The 25,884-nt window shown below is 43.6% G+C and overlaps 2 protein-coding genes across 3 annotated transcripts; both read right to left on the minus strand.

Moving 5' to 3' along the window:
• LOC310816210 (organic cation/carnitine transporter 2-like) lies at positions 1-9,420 on the minus strand. The gene is made up of 10 exons (XM_083686265.1): positions 8,920-9,420; positions 8,727-8,830; positions 7,968-8,122; positions 7,045-7,216; positions 2,545-2,686; positions 2,083-2,180; positions 1,675-1,889; positions 1,318-1,500; positions 981-1,116; positions 1-637 (listed from the first exon to the last, which is right to left on the minus strand). Exons 1-10 carry the CDS (start codon positions 9,277-9,279, stop codon positions 550-552), a joined length of 1,653 nt encoding a protein of 550 aa, XP_083542391.1. The 5' UTR covers positions 9,280-9,420; the 3' UTR covers positions 1-549.
• A 416-nt stretch (positions 9,421-9,836) lies between these two features.
• On the minus strand, positions 9,837-25,784 carry trappc11 (trafficking protein particle complex subunit 11). 2 transcript variants are annotated; one of them, XM_083686681.1, is made up of 30 exons: positions 25,553-25,784; positions 24,892-25,119; positions 24,605-24,774; positions 24,432-24,502; positions 23,957-24,071; positions 23,536-23,635; positions 23,101-23,174; positions 22,861-22,957; positions 22,624-22,757; positions 22,233-22,380; positions 21,238-21,331; positions 20,998-21,077; positions 19,276-19,354; positions 18,791-18,845; positions 18,453-18,598; positions 17,429-17,490; positions 16,918-17,050; positions 16,667-16,797; positions 16,185-16,340; positions 15,737-15,930; positions 15,244-15,392; positions 14,886-15,007; positions 14,464-14,583; positions 14,298-14,363; positions 13,830-13,986; positions 13,284-13,395; positions 13,007-13,098; positions 12,567-12,700; positions 11,153-11,320; positions 9,837-10,329 (listed from the first exon to the last, which is right to left on the minus strand). In XM_083686681.1, exons 2-30 carry the CDS (start codon positions 25,096-25,098, stop codon positions 10,288-10,290), a joined length of 3,408 nt encoding a protein of 1,135 aa, XP_083542807.1. In that variant the 5' UTR covers positions 25,099-25,119; positions 25,553-25,784; the 3' UTR covers positions 9,837-10,287. The 2 variants fall into 2 exon arrangements, with proteins under 2 accessions (XP_083542807.1, XP_083542808.1); XM_083686682.1 differs by lacking the exon at positions 25,553-25,784 and adding an exon at positions 25,264-25,334.
• Between the last annotated feature and the right edge of the window lie 100 nt (positions 25,785-25,884).

The raw sequence follows: 25,884 nt of genomic DNA on the forward strand, positions 1-25,884 counted from the left end.
CATTCCATTCCATGTATTACAATGAGCCCGTCCTCCGATTTCTGCCTCCACCAGACTCCCCTGCCTGGATGTCGCCTCCTTATATACCCTGCTCCCCCACTCAGGTGAGCTCTCTGCTCTCAGATTCTACCGTGATCAGAGACAAGAAAAACTAACTTCTTGCAATAAAAGTGAGTGCGGACCATCTCTTTTTTCCATTAACTTTATCAGGTCTATGCACCACCAACTTTATTCTGGTCAGTGTGCAGTGGTTTCTCCTACTTTAATAATTGAATAAAAGACACATCTTTCATACTTGATTATTGTTTTTTTTGCCAGTCCCTCTGGGGGGACTGACCTCTTACTTTTTCACCTGAAAGTCCTCCTTTCCTGAAGAATATTTGAGCACAATCTGTCCTCTATCATGAATATGACCAGTATTTATGTACCATTATATAATATATATCATATACATCACTCAAAACATGCCTACACCTCCACTAGATCAACTAATACAAAAAATCAACTAATGCAGAAATCTTCATGGACAGACAATTTGTCTGAACGGGGTCACAGAGTCACTGACATCTTCTCAACTCCGTTCTCCACCTGTGTGTGTCTCCTGCGTCCCACCGAAGAGTCCTGTTTCACACACATGCTGGGGGCAGAGGAGAAAATACAGTATTTGAGGTGTGCTTGATTCAGCAGTCCAACATTTCTTAGTCTCACTATGGTGAGTAAAAATACAAAAACAATAAAACTGCAATGAACTACAAAACTACAAATTGAATAAAAAAAAATTATGAAAAAAATAATATATATTTTTGCGGAGGGTTTGTTGCTTTAAAATTAGAATGTAAAGTGTGAGAACAATGAATTTTAAGAGGAAGAAGAAATGGTGCATAAGAAGTGAAGTACACAGCAAAAATATTGAAACACAAGGGAACAACATTTAGGCTACTCTGAAAAACTGGCACCTGGCAGTCAGCTATTGTACTTACCCTCTGAGTGGTTTGACTTGGCTGATGAACTCGGGTAGTTCATCTCCTTTAGTTTCTGGTAGCAATATACTCAACATACCAATTATGATTGTAGCACCTCCCATCACAATGTATGGTAGTATCTTATTGTATGTGCCTTCAATAAAGTGAAAAATATGTTAGTTATATTATTTTGATATTGGGATTTACAAACATCTCAAAGTGTAGAGAGATGTAGTTTCACATCTGAAACAGCAATGCTTTCTTTCTGCAAAATGTATTTTTTATTTGCTAGTCCTGCCATTGAAAGGCCGCCCGCGGATTCACAGACAGACAGACACCTTGCTTTGAGACTCACCAATGTAGGCAATGTAGGGAGACACAGTGCTGCCTATCCTGGAGGCCATGGATAAGGCACCCAGGGCCATGTTACGCACCACTGTGGGGAACAACTCTGTGCAATACAGGTAGAGAAACCCAAACGCCCCTGTGACGCCCGTCTTCCCCACCATCACCAGGGTCAGAGTCAGGCCATGCAGTTCTGGGGAACACAACAACAGGGTCATTGTTACACCTTGACCAAGGTTTTGCGGTCAAAACACTGTTTGAGATACCATTCCTCATTCCGTTCCATGCATTACAATGAGCCCATCCTCCGATTTCTCCCTCCACCAGCCTCCCCTGGTGATTCCAGGTTAAGGTGCAGTACACGTACCATCAGGGATGAACTTGATGACTAGAAGCAACACTCCTGATACCAGCAGGGAAAAAGACAGAGTGAATCGGCGTGGAGTGTAACGAATAAAGAACCAGATACTGCCATAACCCAAAAACTCTGAGCTGGCAGCAACCAGACAGTTCAGGTAAGGGTCTCCGTCCATATTTGGCGTATTCAGGGACATCCCATAATAAGTCATGGAAATGACAGTCCTGGGGAAAGCATTGGATGCAGATATGAATAAATAACCAGGAAGCAAAGGCTCTTTAACAATAATGTCTCTTTTTCTATATGAAAATCAATATTGTGGCTTTCTTCTCTGCGATTAAGGCCAAACTACAATTTATCACACATAGTTATACATCTATAAATAGTAACCATTTTACAGGAATGAGTTTTGTTTACCATATGATCATGTTTAGGACAATGACGTTCCTTATGTTGGGTGTTTTTACAAGATCCAGCAACGAGTACTGTGGCTGACCGCCAATAGTTTTCTTTTCCTAAAAGCAAAATCAGAAAAAGAATCCTGTCACATTTGCTGATTTATGTCAGTCAAGTAGTGTTTGTCTTTGGAATTATGGTGCTGAAGGACAAATAAGATTATCAAGACGCACACTGTTGCCCACAGTCATATAGAGATATTACTTAAATTGATTATTAAGGGATAATAATAATAAAAATAATGTATTCGTATGGCACTTTTCATTGCAGTTCAAAGTGCTTTACCAGGAGGGTAGTTGCAACTTTACAGCAGAAAAATGTGACTTACATGACAAATAAAGGTACAAACAGAATACTTAAGAGCATACATGTACAGTATCCCAAAAAATCACCCTTAAAAATAAATAAATGAAGATGTATTACCCTGACTTCTGCACACTCCTCCTGTTTGAGTATTAACTCAGGAGGAGAGATGCCATTCATCCTGGCTGCATTTCGCATGATGGCCTCAGCCTCCTCCACCCTCCCCTGGGACAGCAGCCACCGAGGGGACTCTGGAACATACCTGACAGGCCAGACAGGGGATACCATATAGGATATTACAACACACAATACAATACTAGAGAATATAGTATTCACCTTCTGTCAAAAGGTGATGACGTCACATGAATTTAATCATCAAAAATAATACTTGAAAATTATAAGTCCCACCCCTTTGGGGCGGATGTGGTGTGTGTTGATGCTTGCACAATGAGACGTGGGTGAGAGGCCAAGGTGTTCTGCTGTTTGTGAAATTAGATTTAGGAACTTGACAGCTTTTTGAGGATGTGGTCACCCGCTTAGGATATAGAACCATTAGAATGGATTAGGGGCCTTTTCTCTTTCTAGGAACCCAGGGGCCCTGAACTGTCTGAAGACCAACCAAGGGCCAGCTAAAGTTTGTCACTGATAAGTGCTGTGTGATGTGTTGTGATGACTTCATGCTGCATACATACATCTATGTCAAAATTGCATATGAGGCTTAAAATAAAAGCTCAATACTGAGGGTTAAAATGTGCAATTAAAAAAAGGCAATTAAAAAATGGTTCGGTTGCTACTCTAGTGGTAGTAATGTGTTCAATAATAATAATAATAATAATAATAATAATGCATTTTATTTGGAGGCGCCTTTCAGGTCACCCAAGGTCACCTTACAGAAGAGAAGTAAAAGCAAAAGCATGACATCAATCATTAAAAACAAAACAAACAACACATTTAGATAAAAACAAGTGAAGTGCAGAGTGTCCAATTTATAGAAAGTATGCCAGTTTGAACAGGTGGGTTTTGAGTTGGGACTTGAATGTTGTGATGGAGTCGGACTGTCTTATGTGTGGGGGGAGAGAATTCCAGAGCTTGGGTGCTGAGCAGCTGAAGGCTCGGGCACCCATGGTGCTGAAGCATGACGTGGGGATGGTTAGCAGTCCAGCAGAGGTTGAGCGAAGGGAGCGGGAGGGAGTGTATTCATGGAGGAGGTCACGGAGGTAAGTGGGGGCTAGATTGTGGAGGGATTTGTAGGTGAGGAGAAGGTTTTTGTACTGGATGCGGTAATGTACCGGGAGCCAGTGAAGTTGGATGAGGACAGGGGTGATGTGGTCAGATGATTTAGTGCGGGTGATGATCCGGGCGGCCGAGTTCTGAATGATCTGCAGTCTGTTGATGAGTTTGGTGGGGAGTCCGGTAAGGAGGGCATTACAGTAGTCAATGCGTGGTGTGACAAGTGAGTTGACCAGGATTTCAGTGCTGGATTGGGTCAGTGATGGGCGGAGTCTGGAGATGTTGCGGAGGTGGAAGAATGCAGTCCGGGTGGTGTTCTGAATATGGGAAGTAAATGACAAGGTGTTGTCCAAGATGACACCGAGGCTCTTGACTTGGGGGGAGAAGGGTACGGGGGATCCATCGATGATGATGGGTGGAGCTGGGGTGTGTAGTGATTTGGTGAGGGTGGATTTGGAGCCGATGAGCAGTGCCTCAGTTTTGTCACCGTTAAGTTTCAGGAAGTTCCTGCTCATCCAGCTCCGAATGTCTTCCAGGCAGGTGATGAGGGAAGTGGGAGGGATGGCGGCAGTGGGTTTGGAGGAGATGTAGACCTGTGTGTCATCAGCGTAGCAGTGAAAATGGACCCCATGGTGACGGAGGAGTGTGCCCAGGGGGAGGAGGTAAATGGTGAACAGGAGTGGACCCAAGACTGACCCCTGGGGGACACCCAATGAAACACCCGAACACCCAGACTTGTGGTTGCTTAGCTGAACGAATTGTTGGCGGTCAGTGAGGTATGACGTGAACCAGGACAGTGCAGCACCAGTGATCCCAATGCCAGCCAGGCGGTCCAGGAGCAGAGGGTGGGAGATGGTATCGAAAGCTGCGCTGAGATCGAGGAGGATGAGAATGGTGAGTAGTCCGGAGTCAGCTGCACGGAGGAGGTCGTTGGTGATTTTGACTAGGGCTGTTTCAGTGCTATGTTTTGGACGGAAGCCAGATTGGAAGGGGTCGTGGAGATTGTTTGTGTCAAGGTGGGACTGTAGTTGTGCGGCGACCACCCTTTCAAGTGTTTTGGAGATGAAGGGGAGGTTGGAGATGGGCCGATAATGGTTGAGGTCGGCTGGGTCAGCACCGGGTTTTTTTAGGATGGGTGTAATGGCAGCCAGTTTGAGAGTGGGGGGTACAGTACCAGTAGAGAGGGATGAGTTAATTATGTTGGTGATCATGGGGGAGATGGACGGCAGACATGCTTTGACAAGGGAGGTGGGAAGAGGGTCGAGCTGACAGGTGGTGGATTTGGCTTTGTAATGAAGGGTTAGGGTTAATAAAATGAGGGATTAAAAAATGGTTACATTTTTAAAAATGTTTAGTTTCAAACATTGGGTATGACCCATGTCGCGGGCGTGTCACTGGTAAGATCACGTGTTTCCCGGGCAAAAGGTGTATATATATGACCCTGAGAGCTGGTCACAACTGATCAAAGACTTGTGACAGCTGCATCAGATCGATCTCTCTCCACCATGGAGGTGCAATTGTGTGGAAATGGCTGTGTGTTCTACCTCTTGTTACCTGTTCAAGTGTTATGGTAACATCACACTGCTGGTCATTTCCTCATAATTACACGTGATATATCTATCTGATAGGCATCGCTTGAGTCTTGCATTGAGGTTCAACGTTTTTCAACGTTTGCCATGTGTGACAGTGAACCTGCATTCTGTAATCCTAGTTTTTGTAAGCTATCCTGAAGCATGTTCTAAATGTTTTTTCAAGAAAAAAGTGGCTTGAAAGTCTTGGGATCTTTAGCATTGAGCTGTAAAACCAAATTGTTAGGAAAGTATTTGTTGGTCGTACAAAGCTTTTGGCTTTTTCCTTTTTTTCTACATGCCAATGGAACAGCATTTTTAGCACCTTTTTTTTTATTTGAGATGGATATGGGAAGTTTAGAAACCAATGCTGGATAACAATACAATCTGACTTAAAGAAGCGTATTGCATATCTTTGAATATAGACATGTTGCATATGTAGGTATGTTCGCAAGTAACATGTCAGTAAAGAAAAGGGTAATGAAAGTCATAGCAGCTCACCACCAAAAATCTGAATTTGACTATGGGTATTGTCTCTTATTTTAACCCTTGGCTTGACATTTTAAATGTACAACATGTACCGCTATATTCCCATAGACACATATAGAGTTCATGAAAAGTATCACTAATTTGGATCGTTATATACAATGATCTCCCCCCCCCCCCCCCCCCCCCCCCATCCTCTCATTTTCTCACAATTTGTTATTTAGGTCGATTTTAATGATAGAACTCATTGGTTTCTAAACTTCCCATATCCATCTCAAATAAAAAAAAAGGTGCTAAAAATGCTGTTCCATTGGCATGAAACACGTGATCTTACCAGTGACACGCCCGCGACATGGGTCATACCCAATGTTTGAAACTAAACATTTTTAAAAATGTAACCATTTTTTAATCCCCCATTTTATTAACCCTAACCCTTCATTATTGAACACATTACTACCACTAGAGTAGCAACCTAACCATTTTTTAATTGCCTTTTTTTAATTGCACATTTTAACCCTCAGTATTGAGCTTTTATTTTAAGCCTCATATGCAATTTTGACATAGATGTATGTATGCAGCATGAAGTCATCACAACACATCACACAGCACTTATCAGTGACAAACTTTAGCTGGCCCTTGGTTGGTCTTCAGACAGTTCAGGGCCCCTGGGTTCCTAGAAAGAGAAAAGGCCCCTAATCCATTCTAATGGTTCTATATCCTAAGCGGGTGACCACATCCTCAAAAAGCTGTCAAGTTCCTAAATCTAATTTCACAAACAGCAGAACACCTTGGCCTCTCACCCACGTCTCATTGTGCAAGCATCAACACACACCACATCCGGCCCAAAGGGGCGGGACTTATAATTTTCAAGTATTATTTTTGATGATTAAATTCATGTGACGTCATGACCTTTTGACAGAAGGTGAATACTATATTCTCTAATACTCTTTATACATTAACGAAAATGTATTTTATGAGGCCAGTGAAACAGTAAAATACAATCCACCCAAAATCAATACAGTAAAGTACACATTAGTTACCAGATTCCAACATGCACAACATGATACTTACTTAAGAGGAATTATTAATAACATACAGTCAATGCTAGAACGCTCCTTCATCACCAATATCGCTAACTTAAAGACACGGGTTACGCTGTGTATTACAGTGTTTGCACTCACTATTTATAAATAAATAGCTAAAAGTAAGAAGTAGTTTGTCTTCTCTTCAAATAAAGAACACGTTTTCTCACAATTGTACACAGTGTATTGTAAAATGTTACTGATTATCGTAAGGAGGCATCACATAGACTGTTATCAGAATCCCTGATACTCACCACCACAGAGGAATGTAAAGGAACCCAGGTACGGATAGGGCCACCAGTAGGATCCTCCAGCTCCGGATGAAGTAAGCAAACAGTGGCAGGATGGTGTATCCTACTGCATAGCATATGGATACACCCAGGGCAGCGAAGCTGAGGCGCGCTGATTTCGTAAGAAGCTCACAGCCTAATGGTCGAGAGCAGAAACACATAGAGACGTAAGACTTTCTCTACATTACTAAGTATTATTAAACCTCTAATTATACATTATATTAGAGACCACCAAAAAGTGTGCAAAGTTGGCCATCTTAACCGTAATATATCGAATAGACAATGAGACATAATCTAATGGGAGTTTTAAATACAGCAAAAACATTGTTAAAGACAAGGTCCAACAACAGTTAGGTCGTTTTTTGCTCTGCTCAGGACTATTTGCACAAGCAAATTGGGGCCCCTAGTCTGCTACCATTCATCTCTAGCCATCTTCAGATTTAAATCCTATTGAACATGCATTTAATTAGCTGAAGACTTAAGGCAGACGTCCTCAAAACAAACAATAACCGAAGATGGCTGCAGTACTGGCCTCGCAGAGCACCACCAGATAAGATACACAACCTGTGGTGGCGTCAATGGGTGGCAGCCTTCAGGCAGTTATTGCATGTAAAGATGTATTTACATTTTTACATTTATGTCATTTAACAGACACCTTTATCCAAAGCGACTTACAACAAATACATTTCATGTCATCATAAGATCAGTTATCATAAGATAAAGTAATCAACGCTCGGACCAGGGGCCATAGGCAGTCACAATGCTAGAAGAAGGAATTTTTTTTTTTTATTAACAGGAGAGAAACTTGCACAGGGTGGTAGTGGGGGTGAAGAGGTCTTTATAGAGGGATTGTATAGTGGTATTATGTTGAGTATGGGCAGACTCACCAAGGATGAAAGCAGCACAGTAGTTGGCGATCTGTCCCATTCCAACAAAGAAATATAAAACACAGAACATCTCCCAGCTGTTTGAAACAGCCTGCAGTAAACTGAAGATGGTCTGGACTGCCATAGTAGCAAAGAAGATGAACCTCCTTCCATACCTAAAGAAAAGATAGGGTGCACTTGCTTGCTGTGATACTATCATTATACAGTCATTACTAATGAAAGATTGCTCCCTTACCATCGATATTTGAGTTGCAACTTAAAGCGACATAGATTGATCTATGCTGCAGTGCTACTGATGTTATACAGTAGCTACACCTATAGCTGCAGCCCGTTCAGGGAGGAAGGGGAGGATGGCCGTCTTAACATTTGAGGACAAGTTTAGAACGCAAACATTTTTCAAAAAGCCTTATTGTAAATGGAACTACAATCACATACCATCAAACCCCCCACCCACAACAACCTAACCCCACCCCAACTCAACCCCCCCCCCCCCCCCCCCCATCAACCTCAAACATTTTATTAACTAGTGTTCAATGCAAAGTGTGGCTGTGCAGGTCACAGTTACATTACAGTATAAGACTTTTACAAATTGGACAATTGTACAATGCTCAAAGTGTTAGCACTATTGAGCTTTGTATTCATTACCTATTAACATGTCCGACTTGCTCTGGCTGTCTAACTTACTCACTTCACTCACTGAACACCCGTGTCCCAGAGTGAATAGTTCTGCTAGTTCAGAAAATAACACTGTTACTGTACCTGTCAGAGACGATTCCTGAGAAGATCGATCCAAATAGCACCCCCAAAAAGAATACTGTGACAGTAAAAGGTGCTTTCCAGGCATTATCACACACCAGATCCCACTGCAGGAAGACAACATGATTAGGCAGACATTTCCAGAAATGTGGGAAATCTCTCAACTAAAACTGCAGAGGTTCCGGTAGAGTTTCACCTCTGTCACAATGGTGGAGGTGTATCTCTCTTTGCTGAACACCCAGCCATCCAGGCATCCCTCTGTCTCGTTTCCGAAGCCGGTGGCAGAATCCACTTGTTCTTTAAACCGGGTACACCGACTCAAAATGATCTCTCCCTTCACCTCCTCTCGTGGGACAGACTGATTGACGTCCAGCCCAAATCCACTGGAGTTTAGATGGGGAAGTCTACAGTGGTGCAGAGGGATATCCGCCAGGAAAACCATTGCCATCCCAACATAGCCGTTTGGAATACTGCTTAAACTTAGCAAGATGAAGACCATCCTTTGAAACGGTCCCCATTCTCCCAAAAACAAAGTGATTTCTTCATACTCCCTCATTTTCAAGTGAGGTAAAGATTTGCAGACTAAGTGTGTGATTTAGTCATTTTGAAATGCTATGTCAATAAATTGACTCCAAACAAAACAAAAAACGTGTTGAAATTATAATTCTGATATTTCTCTCCTAAGTGCAACATTCAATACTGTTAAGCGAGGTGAGCTACTTGACTGAATAGCGTCCTGGGTTGTAAAGAAACAACATCAAGTGGGCGTAGCATTCTGCAGTTTGAACACAAAGCCTGGAAAAAGATCAATGAGATACGAAGTATGCGCTGTGGCAAGCCAGGCATGAAACTGTCAAATCTAAACTGGTTATACCCCTGTGCATTAGCTGCTCTAACAAAACATCCATAATAATTACCCAGCTTTCACCAGATGTTACAAGAACTGAGTTGGATGTAACCCGTCTAAACATGCACTGATCAAGCCATTAGTAGTGGGCCATGTTCTCAAGTGTACTTTAACTTTGAGGCATCACTTTGAATTCATGGGCAGACCTGCTGAAAAAACGTCTTTCTATTTGTCTAAAGTTGCAAATAAGGCATTCAGAGGCTCTGCACATTTCAAAACCTTTAATACTATGTAGCCTGCATTATTTGATTAACATAACTTACAGTTATATTTGTTACATGTGATAGCCACACACTTAAATCAAAACATTATCATGTATGTATTAAATATACTAGTGACAAGATTAAAGAAAAACTGCATCAATGATCTATTACAACATGAAACCAATTTGAAGTTAAATACTGTAGAGAATTAGACATCAGCCTAAGATGTTCGAGCTGCAAGCAACAATATATATGTCACGGATCAATCAAGATTAAATCGAAAACTATTGTAATTTGAAATATTTTCAAAACATGACTTAGAGAAGATCAAAATCATAAATGTACAGGTATGTGTGGAACTGTGGAATAATCTATTACTGTTGAACACAATATTTTAGAGATGTTTTTTTTTTTTTTGCTCAAGTAGTTTTGACTTCGGTGGATGTTCTGGTTCTCAAGCTGCAGCAATAGAGGCATCTCCTTGTCGACCCTGGGGCTGAAATGTGAAACAAACCAAAAGGTTAACATTTGTGGAATGCTTTAACAAGTTGCTGCAGGTTGATGGCCGGTGGATAACGGTTAACATTTATTTTTAGATACATCTCTGACATTTAGAGTCATTTAGAATGAAAAGTGAATGTGACGCCCCGTCGATCTCTGACCAATTTAGGGGTCATTTGGAGTTATAAACTCACACCAGGTCGCCTCCCCTTTATCAGAGTCTATAAACCCATGTCGTCATGAGACATTGCTAGAGTGGACATGCACCAGTTGTTGACTGGCCCAGTCAGAGCAGCTGGGCTAAAGTCACTCACAGACTTTCACCACAAAAGTTAGGATTTCCTCCAGTTAAACGCTAGCAAGAGCATTGTGTGGTAGTGTAATTTAGATATATACATTTAAATATGTAAATGTAATATTGTATTGTGTAGACTGTGGTCTTGCTATCCAATTACCAAATCTGCCGATACCTAGCCTCGGTTCTGAAGTTGTGAGTTCGCCGGGCTGTAAATAGGCATATTACTAAATAAATTATTACAAAGTCACGATTGAATCAAAGAATATCTTATTTCTCTTCCTGAGTATGGTGTCAGAACTCAAAATATATCAACAAAGCTCAGAATTCCAAGAGGACCCTACAAAAGCATTTTGGTTATATGTGCAACATCTAATCTACAGGAGCTTTGGACCCTAACACACTGAAAAGAGCATTGATTGGGTTGGCACAATAGTGTGAAAGACCCTTACCAGTCCTGCACCTACGGGATCACCAGAATACCCAATGTGGGTGGACTGAGCGTGTGCTACTGTAAGCATACCTTGACGAAAATGCGTGAGGGGAGGAAGCGTCGTAGCAGCTGGCTGGACACGGCGGGGAAGCGCAGCAGGGCGATGTTGAGTAGGGGCAGGCTCTGGTAGCCCGCCATCAGAGGGTAGAAGTTATACAGCATCTCCTGCTCCGCACCAGGCAGGATCCTCAGACGCACCTGTACGGTCAGGAACACAGTCAGGAGTACCACAGTCAGACCAGCCAGAATGCAATTAGACCCCAGTCTATGACCACAGTCTATATGACCACAGTGAAGGCCATCTATGGGTTCTCCTCTTGTATATTCTACTTATTTATGTATAGGAATATTGTTTCTGTCAAGCGTCAGTAGTCTTTCACCAGTTCTAATTTGAATCCAGGGCTGTGCAGAGACTTGGTGATGGGCAGCGGCAGAATTCAGAGAGGGGGCACTTTAATTACACAGATTTATAAAAATAAATAAATAATAATAATAATAATAATATTTGACATGGAATGGCTCGGTTTTCCTTGCCATGCTGCTTTAGGACTTCAGGACAGGTAATGAATTGGACATGCAAAGACAACTCACTCATGTGACAGCTCTCTCACTCATCAGTCATTGTCACAAGACTTACAGTCACCCTACGTTGCCACAATGCCTTTTGAAATACATATTCTTTCTCCCTTCTTTGAAGAAAAGCACTCACTGATATGACGTTATGATAGGCATAGGGCAAGACAGAGTCAAAATAAAATAAACTGATGATGGACAGGTTTTGTGAGATGCCAATGACTGTCACCATCAATGCGTGGTTGGCTGTCTAATTAAAAAAATAATAATAATCCACTCCACTAGCATTCAACAACAGCACGGCCAAGGTCAGCATTGGCACTCTATTTAACTGGACTTGTTAACTTTTTATTAACTTTTACATCGCCAACTGTCCAGGAACTAAGTGTGCTCACACTTCAAAGACACAACGTTATTTTCTCTGGCGATTGGTTGACGTGAAAATTGCCGCAAACATTTAGAGGCACGGGGGGGGGGGGGTGCCTTTTTTTAAAGTAAGTTGCCTTTTTTACGTGGACACTCTTTTTTTTGTGATGATGAAACATAATGATAAAAAATTAAAATCCACCATCCAGGAGGGCCCTTTGTGACTGGCAGGGCAAAAGGGCAGGGGCTCAGTGCATCCTTAAGCCCTAACTGTGCCTGTAGACAGCACACTGTTAATGATTTGTGAAATAGAAGTGTCAAGTCAACATCTGGTACAGTGACTGTTGAGACTCAAAGTTAATGTCTGCCTTACATGGGGGGGGTGGGGCGGGGCTGTTCATACTGGATCAAAAACCAGTGTGACTGCATTGTCTTACGACAGTTGTCTTCATTTTAATATGACCTGTGTCACCTGAACAACCCGTCTTGTGAGTTATCAGCGCACCTGTTTAAGGCCAGAGAACATGAAGGCATCGCTGGGTTCCACTGACATCTCTACGTCCTGGACCAGCCCGGTCCGGTTCTGGATGTGGTATCTCACCGGCAGAGACTCCCGTACACGGCCAAACGAGGGTAGCTCTGGAACCATACAGAACACAAACATTTGACTCTATGCCTGTGTGGGCTGAACTCACTCGCTCAAAGGGTCTGGTAGAACATCAATGACTCAAAAGTGGCCTATGGCAACAGCTGGAGAATTTTGTTTGAATTCAACCTTGAACCTCCCTTCAATATGCTACTACTGGGCAGTTTGTTTTGCTAGCAAAGTCAAGCTACTGTGATAAATGCAACATGGTGACTTCTGAAGAGTTGTTTTGAGTCTGCTACAGGAAAGTTGCATTCAGTATTTTCAATGAAGGATATACAATGACACTGCCAGTTTACCTGCATGTACATAAAGAGGAATGGTCTCTACAATCACATGGGGGAGAGTGACAACTGTCTTCACAACAGGTGCATCCACACGAGAAGATTTCCTGACACAGAAAAAAAGGTGTTGGTTTAGAGACAAAACAGAATGAGTTAACACAGAGAAGGCCTCATTGAATAATCCCATTGTCTTTCCTTTAGAAAGACCATCCATCCATGGCAACGAGTTGGAACAGAGAAAATGGATGGAGGCAGAACAGGAGAGTCGCAAGGTACTGTAAAGTGGACAAACCTCTTCCAGGAGATGAGGTACTGTCCTGACGCCACACTGCTTGTCCCATTGAGCACCGGCGGGCACTGGAGGCTGAAACACTCGCTGGCACATTCACCTGTCTGCAAGACCACTGCAGAAAAATCACAGACAGACAAACAACCCTTGATTGAGTGACCAGAGCACTCCAGACCTTTAATTCCAGGTGGTAGCAAGCCTGTAACAAACTAACAACCAGGGGAGGCTGGTGGAGGGAGAAATCGGAGGACTTCCTCTGATTTCTACCTCCACCAGCCTCCACTGCTAACATCTGATATGGTACACTACAATACTGTGATGAATTGACTGCCATAAACACCCTAGTTGATCATAGACAGTAAAGTAAAGTAGGCTTACCCTGCAGTACTCATACATGTGAGAGGGTTGGTTAGAAATAAACAATATGGCGATAGCTCCGTCTTGCCCTCTGATTGGCCTTATGGCTTATTCAATCCTCTCATATATATAATGCCTTGCGGTTAGGGGGTCAGGGTCAGAGGTGAGACAAAGGCGGTGTGGTACTCGTACCCTGCTCCACCTGGGACAGGGGCTGGTCCATGGCTGCCATAGTAGGGGCCAGCTGCAGCTGACTGGACACCAGGTGGAGGGGCCAGGGCGATGCACTCAGGAGGTCCGTCATCAGCAGGAAGGGGATGTCCACATACACCCTGTCCAGGTTCTCAAACTGGACCAGGAAAAACAGGAAGCAACGTCATAACAGTTCAATAGGGCACTGCTTAATTATACAGTCCCCTGCAACATGGTAATAGTGTAACATGAAAATAATTACCTAAGAACTACTTATTTTCTTACTTGGGGATTGAGAAAATTCCCATAAAATGAACAATTGTTTCCAAATTAATACAGGTAAATCCCAGCACATGGACTGTAGAATAAAATGTTATCGTATATAGTAATCTCACTCTGTAGACCAGCTTAGACCAGAATGAATATAGAGAATCCAGCAAAGAAAAAAGTCCAGAGTCACCGACAAACCTTTGTGGACATGAACTTGACAGCGACTTCAAATGGAACAACAGTTTCTATGGTAACAGTTTCATCCTACAAAAAAAGAGGAAAGATATACTCAGTTAAATCAATTTCCCCATCAAGTCATGATTATTAACAAAGAACAACCATTGAGGTGGGGCAGGGAACTGACTTTGTGGCACTTGCAGGTGATGTCTCTACCCTCCACCTTGGTGCTGATGGAGTAGGCCACATGGAAGAGAAAGATCCTGGATCCAGTGGTGACACAGCGGACGTACAGAGACTTCTCCACCTGTCCACCAGAGATGAAATTACAAACAACACTTGTAACATTTGACTTAGGCTAAGAGAAGTTTAAACTACACTTGATATGGACAGTCACAACAGTTCATACTTGTAGAAAACCAATGTATTTTTGAGATCAGTGCAACTCATCATAAGCATTCTGTTGGTGATGCAGGTACTACAGGACAGCGTACAGCCTTGTCCATGAGCTGAGAGCCCACAAGACTAACATGCTGCAGATAAAGACTATGGCTGGACTCATTAACTACAAGGTGTGTGGATGTGTGTGTGGGTGTGTGTGTTTGTTACCTTCTGTCCTGGCTGGAGATCTCCAATTGAAATGTCAGGGAGCAGTGCAGGATGAGAGTCGTCACACACCTCCGAGGCATCCAGGGTCACATGGGTGGACTGGGTGAGGTTAGCATCCTGGCCTATAAAAGTCAATATCAAAGCTTAGAACATAAGACAGCAATGTAACTAGGTGATTACTATAACCAGTGCTAATGTGTGACATGTAACCAATGTATGTGATTCTTAGCACCAGTGCTATGCTACACTGATGAGTAATAGGTAATCAATGTATTTGAATGTTTACACCAAGTCTATGCTACATTAATTTGTGCTATATACCAGGCTGGTGTCGCTTATTCCATACTGGGCTGCTCACCTGGTTTGAGTCCGGCGGTGAGTTTGACATCTTTGGCCACGGCGTCCTCGTTGGACTGGACGGTGACTGTGATGCGGTACATCTCGTTGTTCAGAGCCGGGGGCTCGTGGCTCAACTGCACACAGATCTTGGGGACGCGAGAGATTATCCTACGGGGCACAGACGAGGACATCAAACTCCATTTTGTTTTGCTTTGATGAGAAAAGATTTGGTGTATATTTGGCCCTTTATTCTTGTACCTTCATGAGGTACTGCCAAAACAATGTTCACTCAGTGTCTTTGGAAAACACTGGAAGCATTTATGTAAGGTGAGAGTCGATCTAAAAGATGTCGTTTTTCCTGTACCCACAATTCTGCTTTGAGTTCATTTGATAATGTGAAAAAGAGCTTTCAAGTCTAATCCACGATTGTTTGAATCCTGGCATGATAAGGATACCCTTTTCTCTATGCAGTGACATACTATTGTGTGATTAAGGTTTACACAGTATCTTACATGGTGCTAGCCTGGATGGACACAGTATCCCAATCAACATGCTGCTCTGGAACACCCCCTCGGCTCTTGAAGGACCTGGCCGCCTGCAAAGCCTCATGAGAGGAGGCCGCATCCCCTCCCCCTCCTCGCCAGTTGAGGAAGACGCAGCGACTGGTCTCGCTCTCGCTACCCAGCATCAGGTCCACCGCTGTGATCTAACACACACACACACACACACACACAGTTTAACACATTAAATACACACGTGATGCAAGCCCACAAGCTCACAAATGTGAATCCACAGTGTGTTTAGTGGTATGTGTTTTTAAAAATCTGTTGTGATCTGCAGTATAGCATACAGCAGTTTAGGAAATCCTCACACACTGTTGATGAAATAAAGCTGTATTTTCTTTACAACAGGACATGAATGTCACTTCCATACCTTACTGACTCTCTCTTTTCCCCTTACCTCTATCTTCTTCCCCACATCCTCAGTCTTGGCCACAAACTTGAAGCAGTATTTGCGGGTCTTGCCAGGGACCAAACACATGTTCCCTTGAGCTGAAGGCTGAAGGATGTCCTTAGACTTACACGGCTCCTCTACCAGACAGAACTGGTTATACTCCTGAGGAGAGAGACAGCAGTCAGGTTAGAAAGACGGTTTAGAGATCCAGTGTCAAACACTACCTGACTAACATGGTACACATGGGAGAGCGCTGGTGGGGATGCAAATGGAAATTCTCTCATTTTCGGTCAACAGTGGCTAAAGTTAGCGCAAGATGCAGTGGCTATTCAAACAAATCCGAACCGTGGATAATAGAGTCTCTAACGATCCCTCTAAAGGACGGGAAACACTGGTCACCATTGAATAGGTGTGTAAATGCCAATGGTGATTGAATGCGTCTACTATATCCTTGGTTGGGTGACAGCCTGGGTTGTGTGGGCCTTTACCTGGTTGCTGAGGCTGACACAAAGCTTAGAGAAGCGGACGGGGTGGGGACAGTCAGCCCTCAGGTAGACATGCAGTTGGACTGGGTCGTCCACGTGGAAGCTGGGGGACAGGAACTTGGCTTTGCACTGGACTGTAGAGACAAATGTACGATGGCAGATGTATGGTTAGATAACTGTTTCTACTCATTTTTGGTACATTTTGATCGTGAGACAAGTGTTAAGACTAAATCTGACCGAATTAGCTTACTGACCAAAGGGTACGTATTCCTGAACCTCGATGGTGAACTCGTTGCTGCCGGCCAGCGCCGTGCGGTCACTCCACAGGACCTGGGCTGCCTTGGCCGAGGCCTGGTCACAGTCTGGCTCCACCTCTGGAACCTCGTTCTACCAACAGAGACGCACAAGCTCAACTTTGACCTTTGACCTACTGAACTGCTTTGCGATGGAAAATGAAAATCATAGTCCCACTCCTTCCATATCTTTTCTGTTTTATTGAGACAAGATGAATGTAGAGAGAAACAAACAAGAGGGACAGGACAAAACAGGCCAGGCAGGGTTTGAACCCATGACATTCGGAAGAGGTTTTATGTGCGCTAGTGGGTGCGCTAGTGTCAGGAGTGTTACCACTAAGCCATGACTTCACCACAAAAGTCTTCTTCGTATTGAACAAACTCACTGCCTAATGAACACCAGGCTAAGGGGCCGTACACATCGTCATTTACAATATGGGATTGGCATGTACATTCACTGCACTCAACTCACCATCAAGACCTTGATGAGATTCTTCTCTATTCTGGATTTCTGCTCCTCTCGTAGTGTAGATGCTGAAGAGGAACAGAGGCACAGGGTTAAAGGTCCAGCATGTAGTTTTGTGTGTTGCTGGCCACACTGAAAATTTGATGTGCAAAAATGTGCAATTGCGCCAAACATGTACATATGCTTGTAAAAAAAAAACTAAACCTGAAATAGGCACGTAAGTGTCAGCCTGTGTCCTAACTGACACAAGATTTTAGAAAACGCTTTGTTTAGACTAATACAGCACTCTTCACGGAACGTTCTTCATCATTCCTTTATGGCTACCTATTTATCATGGCCATTTAGCACTATTTTAAAGCTAATATCTACATACTGGACCTTTAAACAGCTGCTATTACTAAGTTGATGGCCTGGCTCTACACAAGCTCAACAACTGAAGACAGACTGCATACTAATCACAAGGTTTAATTCTGATACTAGTCTGGTTTCATATTTGACTCTGCCCTGCAGCCATGCAACAGGACAGTTAAATATCGAGCAGCAAAGACAAATACACAAACTGTACAAGGTAGTGTACTGTCTTGGTAGGCATGCAAATATATGCATATTATGTTTGCATTGAAAAGGGCAGTTTTGCTTAGGGCTGGGCGGGAACATTTTATTTGTTACATATTCGGTATGATCCACTTTGTAATATGGATGGATGGATATGGATATCCAGGACAGGAAAAGCTAATTTCCCTTCCCATGAAAATGTTGACAGTCTGAAGATTCATGACAGCTTAGTTCAACAAGTTCTTGTTTAAAGCCTTAGGCGTATACCTGTGTCCTTGACATTAATGTTTTAAAGTGAGCGATGCATTGAGTCAAGTTATGCAGACTAATTTAGAACTTGAATTATTAAGAAACAAAAAAAATATATATATATATCATTTATGAAAATACAGAGCCCCTGCCTGCCACTGTACAAAATATAATAGAAAACATTATCACAATCATTCTGCTGTAGAGGCAGCTGTGCTATATGTACCTCGTCCTACCAGCTCCATGGCGTAGGTGATGTAGTCTTTGACGTGGGCCATCAGGTAGGAGCACCGGAGCGCCGTGCTGAGGATGGAGGTGAGTAGGCTCCACCAGCGCTCCGTGCGGTAGTCACACATCACGTAGTCCAGCAGTCTGAACACACGGACGGACACACACGGACACACGGACACACAGTATGTGATCTAGTGGTCATTTAAAGGACTCACATAGATAAGACATTTGTTGTTATACTAATCTACCAGGCTACAAGCCGACCTGTCACCCATTGTGTCTGCTGAGGAAGACTTATTTCTTTGTTGTAGTCCTTAACTGTAGAAGACTTACTTGAGTGCTTTGGTGTAATCCTTTGCATGATAGTACTCCTCTCCCATTTGTACCACTGTAGAGTGTGAGACAGAATTGACCATGATGAGCGCATACTGTATAGACAAACACAAGAGGAATACTGCCCTTCTGATAATCCAGCGTTCTCCCCAAAGAACGTCAAAGCGGTGCTGCACCACACTGTAAACTTGCGGTGGACTATGTAAACATTTCAAGGCACATTCAAATATAGATTTCGTAATGATAGAGTAACTACATGTGATCGCCAACGAAATCAATGTTAAAAACCAAAGGGAAAGTGTTATGATGTTCCTCAGTGAATTCAGCGTTTTACCTGTATTTTTTGGGGGCATTTTGACATGAATAAACGCAAGTCAGGTTTTGATAATGCAATCCAGAGCCACACTGTTCTAGAATCCTGGGGAGAACACTGTAATATCATGTTCTAGATTATCTCTCCACCTGTAACCAAGGACAACACTTACTCAGGTGGCTCTTCATTCGAGGACACTTGTATTTCTTGAACTGGGCCACGGCATTGCTGAGCAGAGCGATGATCAGCTCCTGTAACCATATAGCCAGCAGCACGCACACACACACACACGGCACTATTTTAATGGTGTGTTTATCAATGGACCTAATATCATCCATCAATCAATCAAATGTATTTGTAACAGAAAAACATAGGGCACAGTGGCAAGTATAAACTCCCTGGTAGGAAGAAACCTTGAGAGGAACCAGACTCTAAGGGGGACCCATCCTCCTCTGGCTAATCAGGTGCTGAACTGTAAACTAATATGGAATGTGGTGTAGTGTGGTGCGAGAGTTCAGCGGTCAATAGTGAAGGGCAGCCTTCTTAGTGGGACTCTGGGGGACCGAGGACCAGAACATAGGTTACAGGTTATCCTCAAAGGCACTGACCAGACACTGACCCTATCAGATTCAAGATTCAAGATTCTTTATTTGTCACGTGCATACAAGTATACAGTGAAATGCAAAAGTGACAGTGCCACAGAGTAGTGCAACAATAAGTATTAGTGAGGGATGTCACAAGACTAACTTCTCTGTGCACTGAGAACAAACTTTGGCCCTGTAAATTAATGTTCACAAAAACGTTAAGACTTGGTAATGTCACAACGCTGTTAATAAATATTGAATCCTCACCTCACCTAACCCTTTTGTTTTGTTTTTCCTCTCAAATGACCTTTGGCCTTGTTCCCTTCATATCCATGACCAAGATTAGAGCTCTCTGTCCATTGACCCTTTCATTCAGAGGATCACAGGCCTTAATGACTACAGACCAGTCGCCCTGACCTCTGTGGTAATAAAGACCTTTAAGCGCCTCGTGCTCACCCACCTCAAGGCCATCACCAACCCCCTCCTTGACCCACTGCAGTTTCCCTATAGAGCCAACAGGTCTGTAGACGACGCAGTCAACCTGGGACTTCACTTCATCCTCCAGCACCTAGACTCCCCCGGCACCTATACCAGGATCCTGTTTGTGGACTTCAGCTTTGCATTTAACACTAACGCCCCAGCTCTCCTCCAGGACAAGCTATCCCAGCTGAGCGTGCCTGAGCCCACCTGCAGGTGGATCACTGACTTCCTGACAGACAGGAAACAGCAGGTACGGGTGGGGAAGCTTGTCTCGGAGCCCCAGACCATCAGCACCAGAGCCCCACAAGGCTGTGTGCTCTCTCCTCTACTCTTCTCCCTCTACACCAACAGCTGCACCTCTAGCCACCCTTCTGTCAAACTCCTGAAGTTCCCTCATTGGATTAATCTCCAATGGTGATGAGGCCGCCTACAGAGAGGAAGTTGACAGCCTGGCTTCCTGGTGCAGCCAGAACTACTTGGAGCTGAACCTAAAAACTGTCAAGATGGTAGTAGACTTCAGGAGAAGCCTAGCCATTCAAATTCCTGGGGACAATAATTTCAAAAGGACCTCAGGTGGACGGAGAACATCACCTCCACCATCAAGAAGGCAAATATACTTGGCCAATTAAAAGAATTCTGATTCTGATTCACCATGCAAGTCCTACTCTGTGTGACTAGACAGTACAGAGCCCTTCTGCACTGTGAATGAATTATATGTCTGCAATAAATGACCCATCCCCATTGCCCTCCTGCACTGTGGGAGGCCTACGGGTTTGTAGAACCGGAGAGTTCTTAGGCACTGCTATATTTTAAGTGTGTTGTGTACTAACCGAATGGGGTACATCCCTCTCCTTCACCTGCAGGGCATGGATGCCTCCTTTCTCCTTTTCGGAGTCTGGGGGATCAATACCTGCAGAATAATATATATATATATATATATATATATATATTTTTTTTTAAAAAGGTCTCAATAGCGTCCTTATTTTCAATCACTGAGCTAGACATCTATTTCTATGGTCAATGTTTAGCTATGCAGCACAGAGGACGGGGACAGGGACGGGGTGACTCACTCTGGTGCCCCTGTCTCCAGGCTCTCTGACCATAGAAGTCCAGGGCTCCACTGGGTGTGTCCAGAGGGTCAGGGTTTGGGTAGTTCACACTGGCCTGTAGATGACACACACACACACACACACACACACACACACACACACACACACACACACACACACACACACACACATCAATCAACACGTGTCAGATAGCAAACACAAACTCCTCGGGGTAGGGGGGTCAGGGGGGCAGGTCATGTGGACTACTACTCCAAATATGACAGAAAAGTGTTTCAGCCCCCCACTCTTTGGAAGACTCCCAAACCACATCAACGAATCATCACGCTCTCCTGCTTCAAACGATCCCTCAAAACCCATCTTTTTAAACATCTTTCATTGATCAGATTCATCCCCCAGGTACGTTCCCTAGTTCTTTATCTTGACAGCTAAGTTTTACATTTGGAATTAAGAGTAGAATTAAACTGAAATTGTAACAACCTAGGTGAAACCCTGTCCGAAACAGTGTCGATGTCAATTTAATGAAGAGTTCATGTCAAATACTCTACCTCGAAACATAAAGTTGTGTGATACATTGTCTTCACAGCTGGCTGACATTCTGAAAATTCACAAGACATCTCTGATAATGAGGATGACTCCTCCTCTGAGTACGATCCTGAGGATGATGAGTTTTGGGGAGTCTCCTCAGATGAAGACTCAGACATAATGGAGAAAAGCTTCGCAGAGAAGCTTTTTGCAAAGCATACAGCCACAAGGCCCATTATTGAGGAGTGCCTGCAAGGCATTCAGCCCACTACATGGCCCAGCATGCCACAGAGCTGGTCAGCCAATCAGGTGGATTCACCACCCAGCAACTCACAGAGCTGGCTGTATGGTGCTGTGTCTATGATAAATATCATCATGATAAACACCATGATATGCCGTGTGCTACCAAGGGCTACAACAGCTAAACTCAAAGGCTCCCTCTCGACACAGTACAGTACATTGCATTGCAGTACCTCATGGCTACACAGATGGGCTGCCTGCTGCTTGCGCTCCTGGGCGTAGTAGGCAGCCTGTTGGTAGTAGAAGCCAGGGTTCTGGGTCTGGATGGCCGTCAGGCCCAGCTTGATGGCCTCGTCAAACAGGTCCCCAAAGGACTGGAACCTGGAGGGAGGGTGGATCAAGGTAGAGTCGGGTTAGAATCAAGGTTGGCTTGCACCTTGGACAATGGGCAGGAATAGTAAGGTTACATATAGATAGTTAATTTATCATTGACAACGTTATCATTGATTATCTATTTCTTTCATTCATGTATGCTTGAGCAGACAGTTTTTTTGATTGGGCCAGTCTAAGGGGATGGCACATATGCTGAATGTTTGTGGACTGGGTCTATCTTGCGAAGCTCACTGTTTGGACATCCAGGCAGTGTGTTCAAATGCCAGTTCTGCACTGCCAATCTTCTTCTTGCACAGGTCAATGTGCTTCCTGAACTGAGCAATGGCATCCAAAGGTGTGTTGTGTTGGAAGCAGAGTCGACAGATCTGAAAATACAGAGACAATGTTTTCAATGCTGTACACACTGAACTGTAGCAGTGACTGCATAACACCATTTGCTTAAAAGCGGGTGCGCGCACACACACACACCTTGTAGTTAATGAATCCAGCCATAGTCTTTATCTCCAGCATGTTAGTCTCGTGGGCTCTCAGCTCATGGACAAGGCTGTACGCTGTCCTGTAGTACCTGCATCACCAACAGAGTGCTTATGATGAGTTGCACTGGTCTCAAAAAATACATTGGTTTTCTATAAAGGCATGAACTGTTGAACACAAACTCACCAGACACACAGTGCAACAGTCACAGGGGTAGAGCTAGGCAGAACTTACTTAAGTGCATTCTGTGTGTCCTGCTTCAGCTCACTGAAGAACGCAATCTTAAACTGGTGTCTCACAAACAGCAACTGCAACAAAAACAGTAGGAAATTAACTGCAAAGATGCAATATATATAGCGAAATACAGTAACTTTGCTTCAAAATGTCATCACTAAAACAACATGTAATTACACGTTATAATAATAACACAAAAGTTGTATCGAGAGGTAGGCTTAGAAAAACACATGGCCCATTCGGTGATATGGCATAGTGGCAGTGAGGTCTTGTGGAGGTAGAAATCGGAGGGATGGGGTCATTGCACTGCATGGAATGGAATGAGAAATGGGAGCCTGTCCTCTGATTTCTACCTCCACCAGCCTCCCCGGCATAGTGATAATGGAAGAGACCAAGACAAACACACCACACCAGATACCTCACATCATGACTCACCTGATGTGTTGTTTTGTTGAGAAACTCTTTGTGGGATTTGACCCTTCTTATCTCTGTGTAATAATAGGTCTGTGAATGCTCATAGAATGCATTTTCCAGTCTGCAATACAATTGAATTAATAGCATGTTACGTATTATAGATAAAGCATTGCACTGGGGGGGGGGGGGGGGGGGGGGCAGGTTTGCATAGGATCACTATGGACTGCATTGAAATGATTTGGCCCAAAAGACCAATGAGGTTATATTGTAAATTCATTATGGGGATAGTGGCAAGAAGGCTCTCGGCTGGATCCCGCACGGATCCCTTGAGTTCAATGTTCAAATGATGACAAATGCCTTCTTCAGTCGGGTTCGCCTCCCTCTAGGCCACAGGCGTAATGCGTGATCGACTGGGTACGAGGCTACCTTGGGAGTAACTGACCTGATGATGTAGCCAACAAGGTGGTCTGTGTGAGGGAGGACGAAGAGAGACTTTCCTGACAGGTCACAAGCATTACACAGGGCAGCAGCTCTCTCTGAGGCCACAAGGTCCTCTCCTTCGAACAGACATCATTAACATAGGTAAGTCAGAGCAGTCAGAGCCAAGGTCAGCAGTCTATCCACAATTGTATAGGCACCACCCTAGTGTACGGCAATTGTTTTATGTCCTGTTTTTTAACTTATTCTAGCTGGCTTTTGTTTTCACTTGGGCTAGCTTTAGAAGTTACATAGGCTATTTTGATGGATATCTTCCATCCAAAAGGTTAAAGGTCAATAAAATCGTGGACACGTCAAGTGCCTCAGCGAATCTCGATCCCTAAAAATAATGGTACTCTGATTGTTGTTGATAATATTTAACTGAATCATAACATCACACGTTAGTTAACAGTCAACATACGTTGTATATCTGCCATTACCTGGAGGAAGAGGGGTTTTCTTCTGTATTAACACAACTGCAACCTTTGTGTTTCTTCCTGATAGACTTGTTCTGTAAAAGACATGACATAAGATTCACAATACTGTATGGCTTATTCACCATCCAACCCCATATTACTGATATTCTTGGAAGATCTAGTGAATATTGTATTACCTGACAATCTCTACTTTAGTGGCACACTCTGACTGCTTCTCCTTCCACTGTGCCTCGTCCCAGTCCAGCTCGTAGAATAGCACTACTAGAGCAGGTACCAGGTTCAGGTGCTTGTTCATCCAGCCTGTCTTTAGGATCCCTTTGGGTATGTACCACTCATAGGATGTTCTCTGAAGAATGAACACAATGTTTCTCAAAAACCAAAGATGTTTGTTTGTGTGGGAGACATCAACCCAGGTTTGTTAAACACAGGGTTAGGGTTAGACAACCTCTTGTATGTAACTTACCTTGGTCCTACACTTAGGGTATTCATGGTCTCCTGGAAGGACCTTGAATGAGATGGGCACCCTGTCTGCTCTCCTGTTGGCGCAGAAGGCATCCCAGATGGCCCGGTGGATGGCATTGTAGGTCACGTCCAGTCCAGTTAGGGCCACGAAGGCCATTGGCCGGCAGCATAGCTCCGGGGGCAGGTCCCACTGGGTCGGGCTCATCATAATTGAGGCTGCACTCTTAATCTGGAAAAGACAGCATCCAAAATGACACGTATATCTACAAAGGCCATTTGGAGATGATTAAGCACAGGTTAGTTTGACAGATGTAGTTGATGACAAGCCTGCATGAGCATTTTAGCAAAATAAGAAGAATGAAAGAAAGCTTACAATGAATGTCCTGTTCAACAAGCATCTGGTTAGGCAACACCCACATCGCCAAACTTGGCTAGCTCGCTCGCTAGCTAGCTAGGCTTGCTAGCTAAAAATGAAACATTCCTGACTAGGAAGTAGGGCAATAACATTGCATTGGACAACAATATGTGGCAGGCTACATTCACGTTGACAAATGTATGTTATTGTCAATTGACTATGTACAGAGTGATATCCAAGATTGTTTGTCCTACATTTTTTTTTTGGTAGCTAGCTAACTGTCATTAGTAAGATACTTAATACTTACCAAGCCAGCTGATATAGCTAGCTAGTTAGCTACTAGCTGGGCAACTCGCAGATGGGGATAGCTGGCTAGAATAGAAAATAAAAGGTGCTTTGTAACCCGATGGCCATTAAAATCACATGATTAACATTCCTCGGCTCCAGAATGTACACGAGTCAGCAAAAAGACTGGCCCAGTTATAGTTGATTAGTAGTGACTTAGCAGAGCACCAGAGAGCCTGTTTCGATGACGCCCTCTCCGAGCTGACCGTGTTGACAAACCCAAGGCTGGGATAAAGCTTAGTTCTACCGCCACCTTCTGGACAACTAGCACCATTTATCTTATGTACATTGGTC

This window comes from Argentina silus (genome assembly GCF_951799395.1).
Source record: "Argentina silus genome assembly, chromosome: 15".
In the NCBI taxonomy this organism is placed as follows: Eukaryota; Metazoa; Chordata; class Actinopteri; order Argentiniformes; family Argentinidae; genus Argentina; species Argentina silus.